Source organism: Ictalurus punctatus, chromosome 15 (assembly GCF_001660625.3).
Source record: "Ictalurus punctatus breed USDA103 chromosome 15, Coco_2.0, whole genome shotgun sequence".
NCBI classification, from domain to species: domain Eukaryota; kingdom Metazoa; phylum Chordata; class Actinopteri; order Siluriformes; family Ictaluridae; genus Ictalurus; species Ictalurus punctatus.
In genome coordinates this window covers 21,379,527-21,401,764 of record NC_030430.2, presented here as the reverse complement: position 1 = coordinate 21,401,764, position 22,238 = coordinate 21,379,527, and the positions used below count along the sequence as shown (strand labels likewise).

At 38.9% G+C, this 22,238-nt stretch overlaps 1 protein-coding gene across 1 annotated transcript; it reads right to left on the bottom strand.

Moving 5' to 3' along the window:
- Nucleotides 1-1,389: 1,389 nt before the first annotated feature.
- On the bottom strand, nt 1,390-22,069 carry smc1a (structural maintenance of chromosomes 1A). The gene is made up of 26 exons (XM_017486551.3): nt 21,619-22,069; nt 19,838-20,026; nt 19,583-19,695; nt 18,892-19,095; nt 18,523-18,761; nt 18,126-18,384; nt 16,333-16,473; nt 15,171-15,253; nt 14,932-15,031; nt 14,725-14,832; nt 13,379-13,564; nt 13,115-13,294; nt 12,874-13,020; nt 12,611-12,748; nt 12,406-12,522; nt 11,841-11,947; nt 11,629-11,770; nt 11,071-11,216; nt 10,749-10,902; nt 10,383-10,493; nt 10,109-10,265; nt 6,217-6,371; nt 4,990-5,141; nt 2,712-2,781; nt 2,489-2,599; nt 1,390-2,054 (listed from the first exon to the last, which is right to left on the bottom strand). Exons 1-26 carry the CDS (start codon nt 21,725-21,727, stop codon nt 1,974-1,976), a joined length of 3,699 nt encoding a protein of 1,232 aa, XP_017342040.1. The 5' UTR covers nt 21,728-22,069; the 3' UTR covers nt 1,390-1,973.
- Nucleotides 22,070-22,238: the final 169 nt, after the last annotated feature.

The following is a 22,238-nucleotide window of genomic DNA, read 5'->3' as shown; positions in this document are numbered from 1 at the left end:
GTCTCTGACAGTAGACAGGAACTGACCAATAGGAGCGCGCTTTGGGCGGAGCTCTGTGTGTGAACAGCGAATCAGCTACTGCTGCGTCACCACCCTATACAAGTTAGTTCGTCTTTACAGTGGCATAGAGGCTGAATTGCGAACGGCTCCCTATTGATAATATAGTGTACTAAGTAGGACGTACGGATCATGATTTCCTACCCTGTGTAGTGCACCTATGTAGTACATGAGGAAGCATTTAGGATTGACCCACTTCACCCACGAGAATGTTGAATCTGACGTCAACGTGCAACAGGACGAAGAGCTCCAACAAAGATGAGACTTTCTTTAATAAATTATTGTATATGAACTGCACCAATAAGTATTAAGTTTAAACCTGATAATGTAAGCTAATTACAACGTTTTTTCATATAAAAATATTTACATTTAATGTTACACATGGTTTAACAAATTGTTTTTTGTTTGTTTACTTTATTAGATTTTTTTATTGTATTTATGTTATCTGTAAAAATGTGTTTTTACCACTACTGTAAGGGCCCTCTGGATTAATAAAATATCTATCTATCTATCTATCTATCTAATGAATGAATGATTAACATCTGATCAAAACATTTACCTAGGATCAATTACTAGTGTGTCCAAAACTATACCCTAGTTCTATATCCTGTTCTGTGCAATATTTTATCATCATGCATTCATCAGGCAGTGGTTAAGGTTCTGGCCCTTAACCCTCTCAACTTTAGGGGTGTTGTATCATGGCTGAACCTGTGCTCTGGACCCCAAATTCCCAACAAACTGGGATATGTGGGGGAAAAAAGAGAATTTCACTGTGCAGTAATCCATCCATCCATCCACCCATCTTTTACACAGCTTATCCGACAGGGAACCTGGAGCCTATCCCCGTTAGAATCTGTCACAAGGCGGGGTACACCCTAGACAGTCAGCACAATCACATACACATTCATACACTAAGGACACTTCGGAAATGCCAATCAGCCTACCACGCATGTCTTTGGACTGCGGGAGGAAACCTACAAAGTACGGAATACCCATAGTGCATAAAACCCATAACCCTTTTGATGTTTGTTGGACACAGGGGTTAGAAGAGTATTTCATAAACAGGATCTGATTGTTCCCTGTGATGGCTACAGAAACAAGGTTACTCGTGAGAAGATACTTTTGAGTATCTTTTAGTTGCCTTTTGTGCAAAAGGTAGAACAAAAACTTTCGTCTTTTTTTAAATTAATGGAGAAACAAGTGTAAGATTAATCTGTGTTTGCTCAAAATTCTGAGTGTGTTTCAACAGTTTGAAGTTTGGTGCAAAAAAAGATGAATAGATGAATGTTGTTTTAATCCAGATCCTTAACCTTTGTTGGTGCAAACCAGTACATATTCATGAGAAATCGTAAAATAACTGCATGCTGAAATAATAGATGTCCTCTAGATATTTACTATGTTCATTATTTATTCAGTTTGCATTTACTAAGCTCTACATTAACACTGGATTTGCTATACATTGTACTTAGTAACACAGTAGCTATTTCAGTGCCAATTGCTTTTTTCTCTCTCTCTTTCATTTCAGACATTATCATAAAATGACAGCATTAACAAGCCAGTAGTGTGTGAGTAAATATTACAGATCTCAAACATGTAGATAAACACCCATGATCACAAAAGCAGCATGAGCTCATTCTCTCATTAATAGGCACCAGACATTGAATTAATACTGAATAAACATTATTTATCTATGGCGTTAGTGTTGCACATTTATGTCAGCATTCACAGTTTTTAATAACATGTAATGGGGTCAGAAATACAACGATTCAATGATGGTGTGAGATCATGCGCACACAGCATTGTGTACAAATCTCTTCTACACACTGCAAAGCATTTTGTATGTGCTAAACTCACATTATTGGTCAGCACCGTTAATTAAGTTTGTGGTTGATTTTTGCCAACAAATCTGAGGGAACTCAGTCGTTAGGATTTGGATTGGCATCAGGATACTGGGAGAGGTCAAAGGTCAGCACCTTGCTGATGACACAGTCTCCTTGCTGTGTGGAAGAGAAAAAAAAAAAAAAGGAAAAAAAAAAACAGCATTACCACAACTTACACAAACAGTCCTGCTGAAATCTGGAATTTCAGGATTTGTCATTTATTAATCAATTAAAATGTATAATCTTTGATAAATTTGAATATAACGTTTCGAGACATTCTGTTGTTATGTAATAATCATCTTTTGGATTCTAACAGTAACTCCACTTTGTGTTGGGCCACACTTTACCACGTCCATCGTTGATTATTCTCCTATAACAGAACACCCCTAAGAGTTTTATTCCTTATTAAATCTGTATGTATTTCAAAAGTCATGGCAGGTCACATGTGAAGGGGTGTAGTAATTACTGTATCTAAACTTGTCCATCTGTTTGTTTTAGTATTTAGGTGTTATGGTTTGAAGACACACACACATATACACATACACACACACCTCAGGATAAACTCCTATGAGAGAATCAGCCTTGGTGTAAAACTCTTCTTTCAGTGAAATAACGACTGCCTGGAAGTTTTGGAGTGACTGGTCTTTTATGTAATTGGCCACCTGCAAGAAATAAACAGCAAAATTCTTAAATAGAAAAGTTGTAAATGAATGAACTGTCATTTCGATGGGATTCATAAGTACTGTGATATGGTCACAGACAACGTACACACACCTTGCCAATGTTCGTGTTATCAAGCGCAGCATCGATCTCATCGAGGACAAAAAAAGGAGCAGGCTTGTAGCTAAAATGCAAATTTCTCGTAGAAATAAGAATCTCATTTAAAAAGACAACGTGCTGGCACAGTATATATGCTGCCCTGCAGAAATTTTGGCACCTTTCATGAAAATGAACAAAAAGAAATGTACTGTATAAAAAGGTCAACTAATTCAGTGCATGATAGTTAAACATAGCTTAACTGTAAGAGAGTGCTGAGCTTAAACGTAGAGACTGTGAAGTTTTATCTAAACACAATATTTTTAGTTAAAGTTTTAATTATTTGATTTTAAAATGACTGGCACTCTCACAGTTAATGGTAACCGTGTAGGTAAATAAATATAATAAATACACTACAGTATATGTACAGTATATAGTCTGAGTCTATCCCTCAGTAATGTCTGATGGTTGTAGGCAATTGGCATCTTGGATTACTCCACCATACAGAACTTTTCATGCCCCTTTATACACTTTTAATTAACTTCTTACTATAAGTAAGAGCATGAATGGTGAGTTTACTATCAATTTCGAGAAAGAACATGGTTTGTGGTTCTCTGCTGTTTTCTTCAGACTGATTTGAGTTGCGCAGAATTGTATTGCACTCAATGAGCGCCATGCAGATTTTTTTCAAAAAAATTTTTCACATGATTTTGCTATTTTCCACAAGCACTGCAGTAATTGTCATGATTAACTTGCAGCTTCAGATATAAAGTTCTTGAATCTTAAATGCGTATTAACTTTGAAAATCAGTACGCCTACTGTCCTCACTGACTTTCTTTGACTCACCTGGACAAAAAGGACAATCACATAAGGATGCTGTTCATAGACTTCAGTTCAGCATTTAACACAATCTTCCCACAATAACTAACAAGAAATCTGAGCCTGCTGGTTTGACCTCCTCCCTCTGCAACTGGATCCTGCACATTTTAACCCCCCAGGGCTGTGTGCTCAGTCCACTGCTGTTTACCCAGCTGACTCATGACTGTGCAACAAAGTACAGTTCAAATCACATCATCAAGTTTGTTGTTGACGCTACAGTTGTGGGCCTCATCAGCAACAATGAGTCAGCATACAGGGAGGAGATAGAGCAGCTCACAGAATGGTGTAGAGACAGCAATCTATCTCTTAATGTTGATAAGACTAAAGAGATGATTGTCGAATTCAGGAGGACCTGAGTAGACCACTCACCACAGCATATCAACGGAATAACTGTTTCCCCACTTTTCTTGATGTCCACATGATGGAGGACCTCCCCTGAACTCTCAACACCACCTGCTTAGTCAAGAAGGCTCAGCAGCACCTCCACTTCCTGTGGAGACTGAAGAGAGGCAACCTCCCCCCTCAAATCCTCACCTCCTTCTACAGAGGGACAATAGAGAGATCAACTGTCTCACCGCATGGTACAGGAGACTGCACTACCTCTGACCGCATCACCCTACTGTAGATTGTGAGAACAGCTGAAAAGATTATCGAAGTCTCTCTACCAACCATCTCCACCTCATACAACCGCTGCATCCACAAAGCCACCAGCATTGTGGACGACCCCTCCCACCCCTCTCATGGACTCCTCCTGCCATCCCAGGATGCCTCCCAACACTCACCTGGGCTAGTCAAACACCTAACCCAGTATGACTCAATACCACTGCACACTACACTTTACAAAGCCGCATCAGACACTTTTTATTTATTCGACTCTTTGCTGCCAGTATTGCTGCTACACTTATAGCTGCTACAAAACTGAATAGTTTACAGTCCATATTCGGTGTACTTAATGTCCTGTGAATTGATTGTTCTGCGTATATTGTTCTGTGTATTTATTGTCCTGGATTCATCTCACACTGTTGTGTATCTGCACTTTATGTAGTCTTATGTAGTGTTATGTGTTGCACAATGGTTCTGGAGAAACCACAGTTCGTTCCAATACAAGCCACAAAGAGAAAAGATAATAAAAACCCACTTGGATTTTGGACTTGACTTGAAACCGTTTTGCCAGAGGCTTTACACTTGTATGCGAACTGCACAAGTTTACAGGGGACTGGTAAATGGATCGTTTGAATGGAAATTGTTCGAAATGACTGAATTATTCTGTGTAATTTTTATTTCATACAATAATTTTTAGCTCATATTTTATGAAGAGTGCCAATAATTCTTGAGGCTGTTGTAACTTTCAGTCATAATAACAAATGACAGAATATAGTACTGTTAATTACAGGGAATTAATATTCTGATATTTTACCTGTGAATGGCGAAAAGCAGAGCGAGCGCTGCCACAGTCTTCTCACCTCCAGACAGGTTGTCCATTGGCCTGAATCTCTTTCCCGGGGCCACACAATTGTAATTGATCCCATCCAAGTATGGTTCCTCAGGGTTCTCTGGGCCTAGGAATGCCTGGAGTGGACCGTATAAACCAATTTACAAAAATGCATTAGCTATTCATACTTACACACACAGCATCTAGCAGGGATAATCCATTATCATAAATGAGAACACAGGCATGGGTCTAAACATGCAGGTACATGCAAAACTAAGGCTTAGAAATGCACATTAACAATGAATGAGAATATGGCAAGAGAGGAAGGAACAGAAGTATATGAATAAATTAATCAGGGGCTGAACTGAGAACAGATACATACATTAGGGTACAGACCAATGATAGGACAGGGGGTGGAGACAGGACCAAAAACCATAACAAAAGCACGTCATGAACTGGAAAACATAAACGCAGCAGCTGTTGCTTTTGGAACCGTGACGTGCACTGAGAGGGGGACTTTGTGACATAGTGTATGTGTGATTACCACAGACAATAACTTGAACATGTTTTCCTGTACTGAGAAAAGACCCCAAGGCCTATTTACTCAACACTCACTCGAAGTGAAGACAGTAAACGTGTATGCATATTTTTCTACAATTCTTATCAAATGTATTTATAAATTAAGCTCTAAATTTGTATAAGTTGTCCATTCAGAGCTATCCCAGCTTTGTCCGAGGGAAGAATTTGGGGCCTGATCATGTTTGGGGCTTTATCATACTACAAAGCGTCCAGAGTTCAAAATTACATTTGGAAGGGCGTACTCTCATGTCTCACTCACTCTATGACCTTGTAAGGTTTTGCAATATTTTTGTAATTTGATATCTTGAATTTCTGCTGTGACAAAATGGTTTCCCTCAGTGATCAATAAAGTATTCCCTCTCTCTCTCTCTCTCTCTGTCTATCTATCTATCTAATGTGTCAGAGTGCAACAGCTGTAATTTTTACATATTATAAAACCTGAAGGAAATCAACGATTATCATTAGGCCTCCATTAAAAGTCAGGTTTCGTTCTGGGCACCACTGAAATTATTGTTTGTGGTAATTGCTTATACACTACAGATGCAGTCGATAGAGATCAGGCTGAAAATGCTGGGTGATTCCTCAAAGACAGCTCAATTGATCTTAAAATATAATGGTCTTTTTATTTCAGACCTGTGCGCTGCTGTTACGAGAGAGGGCTTTGTAGATTTCGTCAATATTGGTGGCAACAGACTCGAAACAGGTATTAAATCGGTCGAACCTCTCCTTCTTAATTTGCTCAAATGCCTGCTTGGCCTTCTTAGCTCTCTTTCGTGCTGCTTCAAACTCTGAAAGAATAATAATAAGAAGATTTTAAAAAGTACAGCCAAATTTGAGTGCTTTCAAGAAACTGTGCTTGTATTTCGTCTGCTAAATGAATAAATGTAAATGTAAACTGGGCTCATGTGCAAAACTGCTAATAAAAAAATCATCTGAGGAAATCTTTACCTGTGAGCAAGATGGAAATTCATGCGATCAAATAGCCAATGGTTGAAGTTTACTTACTCAGATCCTAGCTAGTGACTAGCATTTGGTAGTGTGGAATATTATAGTGTTTTGATCATTTTATTCTCATTTCAAAACTTTCCAACATTCTTTCTTATGTTCAAGCTGTAGGCTTACACCTCGAACGGGCCCCTGTATTTTTTCTATATTTTATATACTATGTAAACATGAATGCATGCATTCAATGACTAAATGAGCCTTTTCTTGTGTATGTAACCAGATTAAGAGAAACTTGGTGCAATTACTCAGGCACTGAGCATCATCAGAAATGACAACATTGATAACATCAATTTTGGGGCATTAAAGCAAGCTCTTCTGAATGGAACCATGACAGATCTGACAAATGCCTACAAACTCACTAACCCCAACTGGGAATTTGTGGGCACTTGTGGCAATATGGTTAATGCACTGATATGGCTAGAAAGACATGGGAGCCTGCAAGCCCCTCAAGTGAGCTCATAAGAGAGTGGCTGGAAATATCATTGCCTCAGGGCGCCACCATGCAGCCGTGAAAAACATGAAAGACCCTAAACAGGTGCAAAAATGACTACACAGATGCTATAATTGTGGAAAACAAGGTAATTGGGCAAAAGACTGTAGTGAAAAGAAGTCTAGGAAGAAAATGACTGAGTGCTTGAGTGCTGCGGTTCATAAGGTCAAACAACCGGATACAGATGACACGCGCGCCCCCAGGGCTGTGATGGACACCCAGAGGGAATAGATTCCCCTTCCATCAGGCCCCTGCTAGCACTAATTCAGCTCCAAGCAGATGGCCTATATGTGTCCGCTGCTCTAAATGGACAAAAAGAATGTAAATTCCTACTGAACCCTGGAGTAAAACTTACATGCACTTCCAACTACATGACAAAGAGAACAGACAGAGAAATCCAAACAGACTGCAGGAGCAGGAAGACAAAACATCCATCTACATGAAAGTGAGCTCCTGACCCTGTCAGTTTGTCCGTCATCAATCACGGCTCCAGTGTAAATCAGCAAAATTACAGATTAGGCCTTGGCATTCTGCAACAATTTGTAGGTAGCTTGGACTTCATCCAAGGCAAAGCCATTTGGAAGCTAAGACAACTGGTATAATCTGAACTGGTTGAAACACTAAGGGAGGCATGACTACAAACAAGGCAACAAGCCAGTTGGGGGAGTACTGGAGACCTTTCCCCAACTGACCGCCGTACTGATTGAATAATATCATTTCATTTACTTAAAGTCTTGCTTATGAACAGATTTCAAGTATACTGTGTACATCCAGAGTGTCAGTATAATTCTTACAGTTATTTCTGTTAAGTGTAATCGTACTAGACTGGTAAAATAGACACAAGTGTAGAGGAAGTGTTACAGCTATTAGAAATATACCTGACGAGTGTTTTTGAACATTGGTAGAAATTTGGGTAGGTGATATTAATTCACTCCAACAGATGGTCCTTAACAACGCTCTCAATTAAATGATCTCTCAATTAACTGGCTATTGTACCTGTAGATCAACAGAGTAATTGAAAGACAGATTCTGTACATTTGTTAATCCTGGGTTTTTCTGACTTATCGTGTGCAGAAGGTGAAGGTAAACACCGCCATTGCTGAGTTTGCTGAGTATTGTGAACTGCTTTGTTGTAATGGTTTACATACAGTGTCTCACTGAAGAAATGACACTTTGCTACAATGTAAAGTAGTGAGTGCACAGCTTGTATGACAGTGTAAACTGTGAAAATAATGGTGGCCACACAAAATATTGACACTTTGGCCCCAAATTGGACATTTTCACTTAGGGGTGTACTCACTTTTGTTGGCAGCGGTTTAGACATTAATGGCTGTGTGTTGAGTTATTTTGAGGGGACAGCAAATTTACACTGTTACACAAGCTGTACACTCACTACTTTACATTGTAGCAAAGTGACATTTCTTCAGTGCTGTCACATGAAAATATATAATCAAATATTTACAAAAATGTGAGGGGTGTCCTCACTTTTGTGAGATACTGTACATTAAATGTCAAGACCTTTAGATTTGTTTCATGGAGAACATTATGGGGAAGTTCTCTATGATGGATCAAACGGTCATCTTTCTTCTCTTATTTTTTAACATTTTTGCTGCTTTGATAAAAGCATGCATTTCTGGGTTGACAGCTTAACACTTATGATATGTAATTAGCTACACATCCACTCATAATACTCTTGATCAAGCTTAGAAGTTGGTTTGAATCAGCATAGTTTACATTTAATAGCCACGCTCAACATTGAACCATAAACACATTATTTTGTATTATTATTTCTATCATGTTTCATAAAATTCTGCAATAATGCAGTTCCCTGATGTTTGTAGAACGTTTGAATGAGTGAGCTTAGCCATACATTTGATCATTTACTGATTATTATTACCATTACTGTCTTTCTTTACAGTGCTTTGATTAATTATTAATCATAATCATGAATCATTTAATTAATAAAAAAATGATTGTGTTCAGTTATGATTTTTTTTATCACTGTTTTGCATTTGAAAACCTTTCTATGTTCTATGTAACATACAGATTAATAATCCTTCCATGTTATCTGGAAGGGATAACATCTCTATGTATAAAGCTTCAATAAAACTCATTTACATTTTTGTCTGTATCTCTTTCCTGAAGATATAATAAGGTTTTTATTTAGTAGGTTCTTATTTATATAGTGTTAGCAAAAAGTGAACATTTGTTTACTTTTTTTAGAGTCATGAGGTATATAAAACATGATTCCATGTTTAGTGTATATATATATATATATATATATATATATATATATATATATATATATATATATATATATATATATATATATATAACTAATGGTTTATTATAGATGTTAGCAATGTTAAACTATCAAATTGCAGAGGAAGTTAACTTAAGAGCACACAATTATGTACACTTGACCTTTTCCCCTCTAATAAAACACTAAGAGTAAATTACATTAGTACAGTAGTTAACATTAACTAGCTTTCTGGCTAACAAGCAAACCTATTTCATATGTGCTGTAATTATTGCTAGCGAACAGAATGCAATTTGTCTTTACAATTATTTTTCGAAATTCTACCGATCAAGATGCATTCTGTTGCTAGGTAGATTATGCACTGCTCAAACAGTCTTATATAAAATCTATCCACTGAAAAGATATATACACAGTAGGTATAGAAACCTTTTAATTGCTCACATTAGCTTCTTAGCTAGTTGGCTAGTTAATATTAGCTAGCTACATTTGGGATATCCAGCTTGCTAAGAGTCTTAATATTTTGCTGGGAAAATATGATGATACGAGTGTGTCAGCTATTTCATACGGAAATGGTTTGCTGCCTCTGAGGGAGGTTTTTGAGAAGGTCTACCCACGGGTTATTAACCAATCAATTTTGTTCTGCCTCCAAGGCAAAGATGCCTTCAGAACTAGACTGGTGATTTTACAAAGCTTCACAATTTCTCAGTGATCTATATTCAGAAAAAAAAAAATCTACAGCTAGCATTAGTTTCCTGACTGCCTTGGCTTACCATCACTGGTCTCCTGGAACTTGTCCCTGACGCTCTCCAGCTTCTCCATGGCCTTCATGTTGGGAGCGCTGATGCGCTGGAGGATGCTCTGCTGCTCGTTCAGCCTCTGCTGCAAAGTGTTCATCTCAATCTTGATCTCTTCCTCAGACAAAGCGTCCTGTTCAGAAAGAGGATGACTGACTTCTGTGTGGTTTTCATGTATAAAAATATAGTATTTGTCAAGGAAATTGCATTAGGATGGATTTGGACTTTTTGGTGTAAGTTTTTGAAATACTTTGAGGTCGTCATGCAAGTTGCTGTAGTCGATTTCAATGAGGGCCTCTTTTGCACGCACAGAGCTGGAGGTTTTGTGGCTGCTGATGGACTCATCAACTTGGGAGCCTCCCTGCATGTAGAACCCACAAGGTAAAAGTGAGCCAAAGTTTGTCAAAAAAGTATTCTTGGTTGTAGTGTTGCAGGATTCTTTAAGGGTCCTCTTGGAGAACCATCAAAGAACCCTACAACAGAAGGTTTCCTTGTTAGAAGGGGTTCCCAACAGAACCCTTTCGAAAGCTACCGTAAATATCCAAAAAATAAAAATTGTAACTAGTTTATAAGCTGTGTTTAGATGAAGGAGTTCAGTTTGTACTAAGCACTCTACCTCTTCCTGGCTGATGTCATCCATGGTTCCTGATTTGAGGGGCAGTTTGATGTCCTGCATCTTGCAGGCCTGCAGAAGGTTGCGCCTGTCACTGCGCTTCTGCTCCAGCTTCGTCTCAATAGCGGTCACCTCTTTCTGGAGCTGAGTCAGCTCTCTAGAAGCATCATATCGTCACAAAGATCACAGATGATAAATAATACTACTAGTATCATTAAGTTCCTTAACAGCTCTATCCTTGGATTGCACTCTATACAAACTGGATATTACTTTGGGTAAAAGCTGCCAAATTTAGATGGAATAGATAGTAATTATATTTTCTCACTTGTTGGCAGACCCTAGTTTCTTGCGGATATCTTCCATCTCTCGGTTCTTGTCATTGACTTCTCCTTTTTTAGTCAGGTGCTGGTTTTTGAGGTCCTGCAGCTGAGCCATGGTCTCATCAATGATCTTCATCTGTCTGTGCTCTTCCTGAGGGACAAAGCGAGGAAATAAAGATTAAAGACTGATGGCTTTGCATCAAACCCTTGATGCCAACATAATCAAATAATCAAGGAAGATCATTATCATCATTATCATCATCATCCTCAGTAACTGCTTTATCCTAGTCAGGATCATGGTGCATCTGGAGTCTATCCAGGGAACACTGCGTGAGAGTCAAAAATACACCCTAGATGGGACAGTCCATTTCAGGGCACCTTGCATACACACATTCACACCTAGTGGCAATTTAACATAGCCAACCCATCTCCCAGCATGTTTTTAGGAGGTAGGCGGTAACCGGAGAACCCATGGGGAGAACATGCAAAATTCAACGTGGACAGTAACCAGAGCTCAGGATCGAACCCAGACCTGGCGCTGGACCGATTTCCTTTGTCATTACCTTCTTTAGTCTTTCAATCTCACTCTCATCCTTCTTCACAGTCTGCTCCCACATCATCACTTTCTCCTGGTCCTCCTTCAGTTGGTTCCTCTCATAGTCCAACTGAATGGCTAAGCGGGTCTTCTGGGTCTCGAATTCAAGTCTGTAATATTATTAAAGTGAAATGAGCAGGCAATAGGTGAGCGTCAAAGTCCAAATGCCACAAGACTCACCGTTTTTTGGCAATTTCATTCTGTCTTTTGACTTTCTCCTCTTCAAACTCTCGGATATTTCTCACTCCGATCTCTTTGCAGAATTCCACAAATACCTCATCCTCCACCTGGAAAATGCGATCATTACTAATTCACAATTGACAACTTACAATTATAGGTCTGAATTCAGTCTGAGTTGAAGACTTGCACAAGGAAAATTACTGGTATTCAGTGATGGGGTACAAAACTGCTTAATTTTGATGTTCTGGGCTTGTTAAGTTTGGTTTAATTTAACAATATGGCTTCCAAACTCAATATACGGCAGCTTATAAAATAGCACTTGGTCCAGCACATCCTAATATTTAGCTTCTTTTCTTTCTTTTTTTTTTTTTTTAAGCACTGCAGCCTACTTTAAGTAAGTGTAATTCCTAATTGTATCCATTAATAATTTGGTCCACAGCTGAGGCAAATTCTCAGATGTAGTTACGTCTGAATACCAATGTCTACTATTTTGATTTTAATTCAAACCCTGAATACAGCCCATGTTGAATGGTGTAGTTGGATATCATCCAATCCAAGCTCCTACCAGGTTCATGCGGTCTCTCAGCTGTGTGATGTCTCTCTCACGTGACTGGATAATTCTCCTGATATCATTGATTCGGGGTCCAAAATTTGCCAGTTCGCTCTCCAACTTTGACTTCTCCTACAAAGACAGTCAGTTAACCATGACTCCTTGGAATAAAGCCTTTTAGACCATTTTATCAAACAACAACACATTTTCTCCAGAGTACCTGCATGTTGAGGGACAGATGGCGTGTTTTGGTCTGTTCCAGGTCACTCTGAGAGTACTTCAGTCTCATTTGTAATCCATGGGCCTGAGACTGCACCTGCCTCAGCTCTGCTTCCTTCCTCTTTGCCTTCATTTGCTCCTGAAAAGAAAGAATGAATGAAGATGAATAACAAAAAACACAAACCTCTTTTCACTGTCTGCATTCATTCTATTTTCTGACTAAACCTGAACAACATCGAGACTTGATAATCATTGGTGTGTTACCTTGAGCTCCTCAGTTAGCTTCTCTTTTTTGTCTTTGAGTTTGTCCACGGCTTTTTCATCCCAGCGTCGAGCCTTCGCTTTGAGGTCACTTGCTCCTCCAGAGATCACCCCAGACTTTTGGAAAAGTGTGCCATCCAAGGCTACAGTCTTGAGGAAGAAAAACAAAGTGTTAATACAAAAAGGCTACTGTATATATGTCAACCTTGTTCCTGTGTATGTGTGCCATACATGTTGTGTTCACCTTATGCCTGTAAGGCCCTCCGAAGGCAATCCTGCGTGCATCCTCTACATTCTCACACACAAGAGCATTTCCACAGGCATACTGCAAGGCTTTCTTAATGTGAGGTGGCTCATAGCGGATCACATCAATCACCAGCTTGGCCCCTCGCAGCTCTCTCAATTTCTCATCTGTGGGTTTTACCTTCAAGGAGGAACGTAAGAGAAGCTGATTATGACTGAAAAATGACTGAAACCTCACAATTTATTTTCAGTTTCCAGAATGTACCTCTAGGTAGTCCAGGGGCAGGAAAGTCTCTGGTTCTCCTCTTTGCTCTTTGATGTACTGGATACAGTCTCTACCTGTCTTCTCTGAGTCCACAATGATGGCATCCATGTTCTTTCCCAGAACTTTTGTCACGGCAATCTGATATTTCTTTTGTGTGGGCTGGCATAGGTCAATAAGCCTGCCATACTGAGTAGATAAAGACATTAAATACAGAATAAAATACTTAGGGGCGTGCTGATACAGGAAAATCATTGATGGCAATACCACTCCTCTTATACTACAGCAATTTAACAATACTTACATTAAAAAACAACAAGTCATACTTTTTATCAGTATATAGTTACATTTAATGACATGAGTTCAATCCTGTACCATTCACATTAGAGCAGTTATACACAGTCATTCCCTCAGCAGTCTCTCTTTTTTCTCTCTCTCTTAAAGTTAATAAAAAAACAAAAACACCACTTGTCTCTTCTCCCATGGAGGAAAGTGTGACACTGGAGACTTTTTCCATAAATGTTCAGTAATTGTCTCCTTCACCACATCTACAATTATTTTTAATTGAACACTTTTCTTTGCTAAATAACAACACATTTTAATTGGTTGATTATTAGGTTTTAATCAGTGTCCGCCATACATGTCCCTACGAACTACCTGTAACTACAGATGTACTGTACACATGAAGATATTTACAGTATACAACAGTGAGATCCGGTCCACTAATTTCAAGAGTGCTCGTATTCAGTATAACAGCTTGTCTGTATTTGCTAAAAAAAAAAATTCCAGTTCTAGCAATAGTTCATTACAATGAAACCGTTATCACACTTACTATGTGCTGTTAGTCAGTCTGCACGCTGCATAGCAACTTCTAAAGTTGTGGCTTCTTTGGGAACCTTTTTTGTTTTCAGAGCAAAGCCGAACAAAATATCTGCCCATATTTGTGTCTGAAATGGCAGTTACCCGATTTTAATTTCGTGTTCATGGAACGGTTGTATACAAGCATTGTCACGCTGACTATCAGCACAGCTGTGATTACCTACAGCCTCATGCCTAGCTCAGTGGTTAAGATGTCGGACTACTGATCGGAAGGTCGTGAGTTCAAATCCCAGCTGCTGGGCCCTTGAGCAAGGCCCTTAACCCTCATAGGCTCAGTTGTATAAATGTAAGTTCTGGAAAAGGGCATGTAAATGTAAATTAACACATTATGGAGCACACTGATATAAAATGATGACTTGAGTTAGACGAATCAGATTCAAGAAATCACCAGCGCTGTAGTAGTAAACTGGTTTAAAACAGGTAGACTAAAATGGTAAAAGTTGTGAATTAATGAAACATCTTTCACTCACTACAGAGCCAGGGTACAGCCTCTTGATGCTCTCCATGATCTCAGCTTTGCGCTGTTGACGGCTATTTTCCTGCCTGTCAATTCTCGCATCCCCAAGTTGCTCCATCACCTGGACCCAGCAGCATTACGATGAATAGATAAATTATTCTAATTATTATTATGTTGTTGTTGTTTTATTTTATTATTGTGGATGTGTGTGAGATTTGACCTGGTTTAATTCCATGTTTATCTCATCAATCCTCCTTTTAGCGAGCTCCACTTCCTCAGTCAGTTCCTCTTCCATCCTCCTTTGTTCATCTAACGACTGCCTGGTGATAAATAATTTAAGAATTAATTTTGAAATACTTGAATAAGCATTCAATAATTAATCCCCCACTGAGATTCAATATTTAGAGTTCAAGATATAAGTGAAATGAATGACGGTAAAACAAGGGGTTAGGGTTATACCTGCTGGTCGCAATGTAATCTTCCAGTTTCTCAATACGTTTCTGGTTTTCCTCAATCTCTCTAAATTTCTGCTTGATTTTTGCCTGCAGTAAAGTAAAGTAAAGTAATATAATAATGTCAGTGTGTATAATGACTCCCACAAAGGGCACCCTTTCACATTTCAACTTAATTACTCAAAACTCAAGAAAGGATTCAGTGAGAACACATGCCAGAGCCACAACTCTTGGAAGACTGATGCAGAGACGTTGTAGAAGTTCCTGGAAATTGTCAGATGAAATCATGTGTGAACAAAAGAAGATACCTTCCTGGAAAGAAGATGATGTCTTGACTATTTATCTGATCAAATGTTGACTCGTTATGAAACGTTAAAATAGTGTTGTAAAACAAGGAAAAGCCAACAAAGAAGAAGAAAAACTAGTTGGACATTTCTGCCAAAATTCTGTCACATGAATGGTACAGGTCAGGATGCCTCATTTTGAATGAATAACCAGTAGAGAGAAGAAGAAGAAGAAGAAGAAGAAGAAGAAGAAGAAGAAGAAAGCACTGTATAAAATATAAATTTCATCAAATCTATAGTATGTGGGATTTGTGTAATGTGACTATAATGGCAAACCTAAATAAAACACCATTTCAAAGATGCAAGATAAAGTAAAGCCCAAACGGTACAAGTAAAGGTATGCCAGTAAAGCCTAGGTGTGTGAAGTTATAGTTTTAAAATGACATACACTGATCAGCCATAACATTAAAACCACTGACAGGTGACGTGAATAACATTGAGTATCTTGTTACAATGGCACCTGTCATGCGGTGGGATATATTAGGTAGCAAGTGAACAGTCAGGTCTCGAAGTTGTGTTGGAAGCAGGAAAAATGGGCAAGGATCTGAGTGACTCTGACAAGGGCCAAATTGTGATGGCTAGACATCTGGGTCAGAGCATCAACAAAACAGCAGGTCTTGTGGGGTGTTCCTGGTATGCAGCGTTTAGTACCAACCAAAAGTGGTCCAAGGAAGGACAACCGGTGAACCAAGGCTCAATGATACGTGTGGGGAGCAAAGGCTAGCCAGTCTGGTCCGATCCCACAAAAGAGCTATTGTAGCACTTTAATGTTATATTAAATGTTATATGAAAATAAAATCTGTTTTTGCATGAATGTGCGTCTACCTCTGTCTCCACTTTCTTCCTCTCCTCAAGATCCAGTCTGTCCTGGTCAGCTTTCTGATCCCGGTTGAACTTCTCCAGCTCCTGCGCCAGAGTGGCTGCTCTCTTACTCGCCTCTTCCTTCAGCCTGTGGTATTGCTTTACCTGCAGGCCATTTTGTTGTGAGATACAGGAGAAAATAAAATGCACTGAAATATTAACAACGATTAGAACACAACGATTAGAGTTAATACATGTGATGGACATACTGTAAATGCTAAAGCACACATCATATTTCAACCTCTTCCCACTGGCAACTTTTAATGATAATCAATGATGTGTACTGTTGATTCACTCACTCTTCAGATTTTAAGAACATTTGATATATTCTTCACGCTGTACTTTCTGAACTCTACAGTCAGGACTGTAATGTTATACCTCTCTTTTAAAGCTTTACTTATACGCTTTTGGCCATTAAGAATCTTGAGTCTTTCATAAAAGTTGTCTCTTTTTGTTCAATAAAATATATCCTTTAAAAAAAGTTGGTTGTTCCTCTGGGAGGCCCGTTAAAGGTTCTCTGTAGAACAGTACAAGAACGTGGTTTCCTTTCTGAAATGGTTCCATGGGTTCTTTGTACAGGGTTCTCATTTATAAGGCTAAGACGCATCATTGTAGGGTTCAACATAGAACCGTTAACGGTTCCCCCCAGAAGTATAACCAGATTTTTGGTTTTCAAGCATCATGTTGAGATTTTCCCCTCCTGTGATTCCATAATCATCCAGTGAACACTTTAAGTACCTTTGAAGAACCTTTTTTTTTTTTTTTTCTAGGAGTGTATGAATTACCTGTTTAAGTGTTTGGTACTCCAAATTATTGATAATTATTTTCTTCATAATACTTAGAACCTGTGAGGCATTTAAAATGTTGATAAATGTTGATAAACTAGTTATTGGTACACTCTTACAAAAAAAAAAAAAAAAAGGTTCTTCAATGATTTTTAAGAACTCATTTGATGATTAAGATTTCTTAGTCTTGTAAAAGAATTCTGCTTGGAACCCTATCTGTAGGATACATTGATGAAGGGTTCTACATAGAATCTTTCAGGGTTCCTACAGAAGTACGACCAAAGACATAATGAGTGTACAATCTTTATTATTTTGGAGGGGATTTTTATATTTAATTTATTTATTCATCTTCATATGATTAATTTACATGTGATAAATTTACATGTGATTCATTTTCATGTGATTCATTTACGTATTGGAGGGGATTTTTATAGTTTTGTCAGGTCCAGTACAGACAATTCCCTCAGACCACTAGAGGGCACCCGAACTCACACATTTCTGAAATTCGTCTTATGTTGTCTGCTCATGTCCTGTGTTTGCTCACACCTGAGTTGTGTTCCCCTAATTAGTCACCCTGTTTACTTCTGTGTGTTGCCTCCTTGGCTGTGAAGCATTCAATAAATATATGCTGCAATTTCTACTGTTATGTTGTATTTGTGCTTGGGATTAGCTTTTGTTTTATGTTGAGTTGCCTTGCCTTAGTATAGTCCTTTGTTTTAGTTTTTCTCCAGTCTTCGTTTGTTTTTTAGTTGTTTTATTATTAAAGTCACATCTGCACTCGCATCAGACTCCCTGGATTTTGTGACAGCTTTTGGGAGCTAGGAAGCTAGCTCTTATTCTTGTAAAAGGGAATTCATTTCTAAAAGAGAACTTTTCATCTTTTGGTCTCCCCAAACCAAAGCCCACGCAGGGTCAAAGTTTTCTATGAATGTACACTTATCACATACACAGCTGATCTGAAGCTGATCAGACCTGGTTCTCCTCCAGAGTGAGGTCCTGGCCTTGACTCTGAGCCTCCTCCTCCATGCGCTCCTCAAACTCCTGCCTGGCCATCTCCACAGCGCCCTGCTCTCGGTCCAGCTCCTCCATGTCTGTTTTACGCTTCTTGTACATCTTCTGAGCATTCTGCAGAGACTTGCGTGCCGCCTCCAGCTTCTTTATCTTGTGTGAGGTGTTCTCCTTGGCCTTGATGTACTGAGGCCGTTTCTGGTTCAGCTCAGCATCCTTCTCTCTGTAGGAAGCAGACAGTGGCTTTAGAATGACAGAATATTCAGGAGCGTGAACTTAGTTCTAAGGTAGAGACATTATTTCAATCTATTTACAGTTGATTTTGAAGATTTAAGTCATAAGAAAGTTCCTTGACACACACTTTATCTCCTTCTCCACGTTCTGCTGCTCCCTCATCATCCTCCCCAGTTCTCTCTTCTTGTCCTTCAGCTCCTCTTCAATATGATCCATCTTCTTTCTGTCTTTCTCGATCTCCCGGTTGCGTTGGGACAGCTCTCGGTTGAGCTTCTCAATCTCAGACTCATTGTGGTAGAGCTTGAAAAGCTGTAACTGTACATTAGCTCGAACAACCTCATCCTTCAGTCTCTGGTAACGCTCAGCCTGGGGTTGAAGAGAGACAGACAGATTTTATTTTAGACAATAAGCACATAATGACATGCAGGAGTAAACAGCACTGGATGCTCAGGAAAGCCAGTTCAGATCATTAGATGCTATTAAGATGTTTGCAGACCTCCTCTTTCTCCTGTTTGGCCTCTTTGCGCTCAGCTGCGATGTTCTTCTTACGGTGGTAATTGAACTGGGTGTCCTCTTCTGCCTTCACCATCTCTTTCTTCCTGCGGTCGTACTCCTGAGCTAGTTCCCCAGAGCGGGAGATCTCCTCAAACAGAGCAGTTCTCTCTTTGGGGTTTTTCATGGCTATGGACTCCACGGCACCCTGGAAGAAAATACAGTGTAAGAAAACTGTTAGCAGCAGTTAGTAAAGATGCTGTTGGTTTGCTTAACATGTCTTGGAGGGAGCTACTGCAGCTAGTGTGTGGGAATAGGTGAATGACCAAATTGGAAGCAAATGGGGTAAAAATTAAAACTAAAAACCCATAAGATGTCTTGTAAAACTTTGATGTTTGGTGTATATTATAATTGGTGTCCTCATTATCATTCTCATTCTTCATCTTTTTTTTTTTTACCTGGATATAGAACTTATACACTACTATGCCATTTTTACAGTTTTGCTATAAAATTGAAAACAAGGGCCCATAGATGAGGATTGTGATGCACTTTCAAATTTGTTCTGCAGTGTAATCGGGACCAGAGAAACTTCAATATACAGTATTTAGCTATATTATTCATCATTATTTCACGAATGAAATAATTGTAGTTAGCTATATCATTGCTACTATCATCTTAAAAATAATTCTTCACACCTGAAATACTAGGAAGTTCCTGGCCTTGATGAGGATACCCAGTTTCTCCAGTTCCTCACTGTACTCTGAGAGTCCAACCACTTTGCTGTCAATCCGGTATTCAGAAGAAGCACCTAAAACACATATAAATGCAGCTTACAGTGCTGTAAAAAAGTATTTGATTTCCTGATCTCTTCTGTTTTTGTGTATGTCTCATACTAAATTTTTAAAATGAGATTAAAAAACAACAACAACAGACAAAGACATTCACTGTACCGATTATAACTCGTGTGAATGTGCGCTCATCGCCGTTATCCTCACAGTACACCATACTGACACATGCACGGTTAGCTGCAGGCTTTCCTACCGGCGCACCATGGATCAGGTCTTTCAGGGTTTTAACACGGAGGTTACTGGTCTTTTCTGCCAGGACAAAACTTATGGCATCCATCAGGTTGGATTTTCCTAAATAACAAAGTTAAAATGGGAGGAAAAACAGGGTCCAGTATGTTTGTTGATTTTTTGCTGTTCAGAGAGGAAAAAATGTGTGACAAATAAGGCCAGTTCCAGGACTCCAGACATATTCCTTTCTCTCATACCTAAACATTTTTCCTATTAATTTCACTGTAGTTAATGCATAAATAGTAGTGACAGATTAATGTGTTTTATATGCTGTTGAATGCTTGATTAGTTAGAAGGTGTTGATTAATTTTCTATAACAACAGTTGTGACAGTAGATCCGGCAACAAGGCAAATCACACGTTCATATTAATGCACTCATTCAAATATTTTATTGTTTCTGTAGTACCAATGTACACAGGGATTTGTAAGGTGGACACTTCACATAAATGTATTGAAATACATATGTAACCTTTGATATAGTTTTGTTTTTTGTGAGGCAACATTTATGCAGCATTTTTGGAGCTGCATTTTTTTTGTCATTGTGTTCCACAATGTTAAACATAATTATAATCAGATCAAATATACAGTTTACTTGTACATCCATCCATCATTTATACCGTTTATCCTACATGGTCGTGGGGAACCTGGAGCCTATCCCAGGAGGCATATGGCACAAGGCGTGGTAGACCCATTGCAGGGCACAATCACATACGCATTCACACACCCCTTCATACACTACTACGAACCCTTTGAACACACCAATCAGCCTACCATGCATGTCTTTGAACTGGGAGAGGAAACCGGAGTACCCGGAGGAAACCCCTGCAGCACGGGGAGAACATGCAAACAGGGCCGCAGTGCGCCCCCTTTTGTATATATACTTCTTTCTTTCTTTTTTACTTTTCATGTGATTGACGTTTTGCTGGCGTACTGTGTGTTTCCTAATATCAAATCTAAATATCAAGATACCCTCTCAAAATACACTCTCGGAAAAAAAAGGGTACTAAATATTTCCTTGTCTCTGATCTACACTTTTTGTAACTTTAAAATGTATATTTTACCTAGAAAGGCACGTCTAGTGTACTTTGTCACCCCGATAACAAGGAAAGAGATAGTTCAGCACTTTTTTTTTCCAGAGAATGTGCATAGCCTGTAAAATCAGTTTTTTTAAAAAATCTCATCATACACATAATATATTTTGCCATATCATCCACCCCTAATATGCCATTAGTACAATTTTAAATTAGACATGTTTATAGCTTACAGTTAAATGTTGCAATGTATGTATATATATATATATATATATATATATATATATATATATATATATATATATATATATATATATATATATATATACATTGCATTCTTCTCATAGATCAAATAAAATGCTGTAGGGTTTCTGTGACTGAGCTCTGTATACAGAGGGGCGTGTCTCATGGCTTTCAGAATGTAACAGGGAACATGATGTCTGTTAGCGCTTATAAGGCAGAGCATTGCATGAAACAGGACTCGGTGATGTAATACGACATTGTGTAAAACTGTCTAACTCTGCTGGACAGGAAAAACAACCGCTAAATGAATGGAGCATGGAGCATACATTAATCAGCCTTACATCCACCTATGTGTCAGCAGTACCAAAACCTGCCACTTACCCGAGCCGTTCGGTCCGATTATAGCCGTGAATTTGCGGAAAGGTCCGATTATTTGTCGGCCTTTATACGATTTAAAATTTTCGATCTCAATTAATTTTAGATAGCCCATTTTTTTTTCTTGCCAGGCGCTGCAACACGTTAAGGTCCGGTGTGAGAATAAATAGAGAAGTGTTTGGATGCGGGGATGCTGTGTTTGGATGCGGGGATGCTGTGTTTGGATGCGGGGATGCTGTGTTTGGATGCGGGGATGCTGTGTTTGGATGCGGGGATGATGTGTTTGGATGCGGGGATGATGTGTTTGGATGCGGGGATGCTGTGTTTGGATGCGGGGATGATGTGTTTGGATGGGGGGATGCTGTGTTTGGATGCGGGGATGACTATTTGCGTTTCAGAGCTGTGTAATCTGCCACCTGTGTCTGGCGCAACCAGTTTCATTGACGCACATCGCAGTGACAGGGCAAAATAAAAGTCCTCTATGGGTATTTACCAAACCTCAGCTTTTCCACAACTATCTGACTACCGAACAAAAAAAAGTCAAACATTTTGGTATTTTATGTGAAATTCATCTAATATTAGCGATGAATGAAGGCGCTGTCTGTGGTGCTGAAATCTGAAACAGA

What these genes read in the sequence shown, in the direction of transcription:
- smc1a (XM_017486551.3), bottom strand. Translation starts at nt 21,727, where the DNA reads ATGGGCTATCTAAAATTAATTGAGATCGAAAATTTTAAATCGTATAAA. An exon ending in ATTCACACGAGTTATAATCG is followed by an intron (nt 19,696 to 19,837) that starts GTACAGTGAATG and finishes TATGTGTTTTAG; the next exon opens with GTGCTTCTTCTGAATACCGG. An exon ending in CTGCTTTTCGCCATTCACAG is followed by an intron (nt 2,782 to 4,989) that starts GTAAAATATCAG and finishes TTTGCATTTTAG; the next exon opens with CTACAAGCCTGCTCCTTTTT.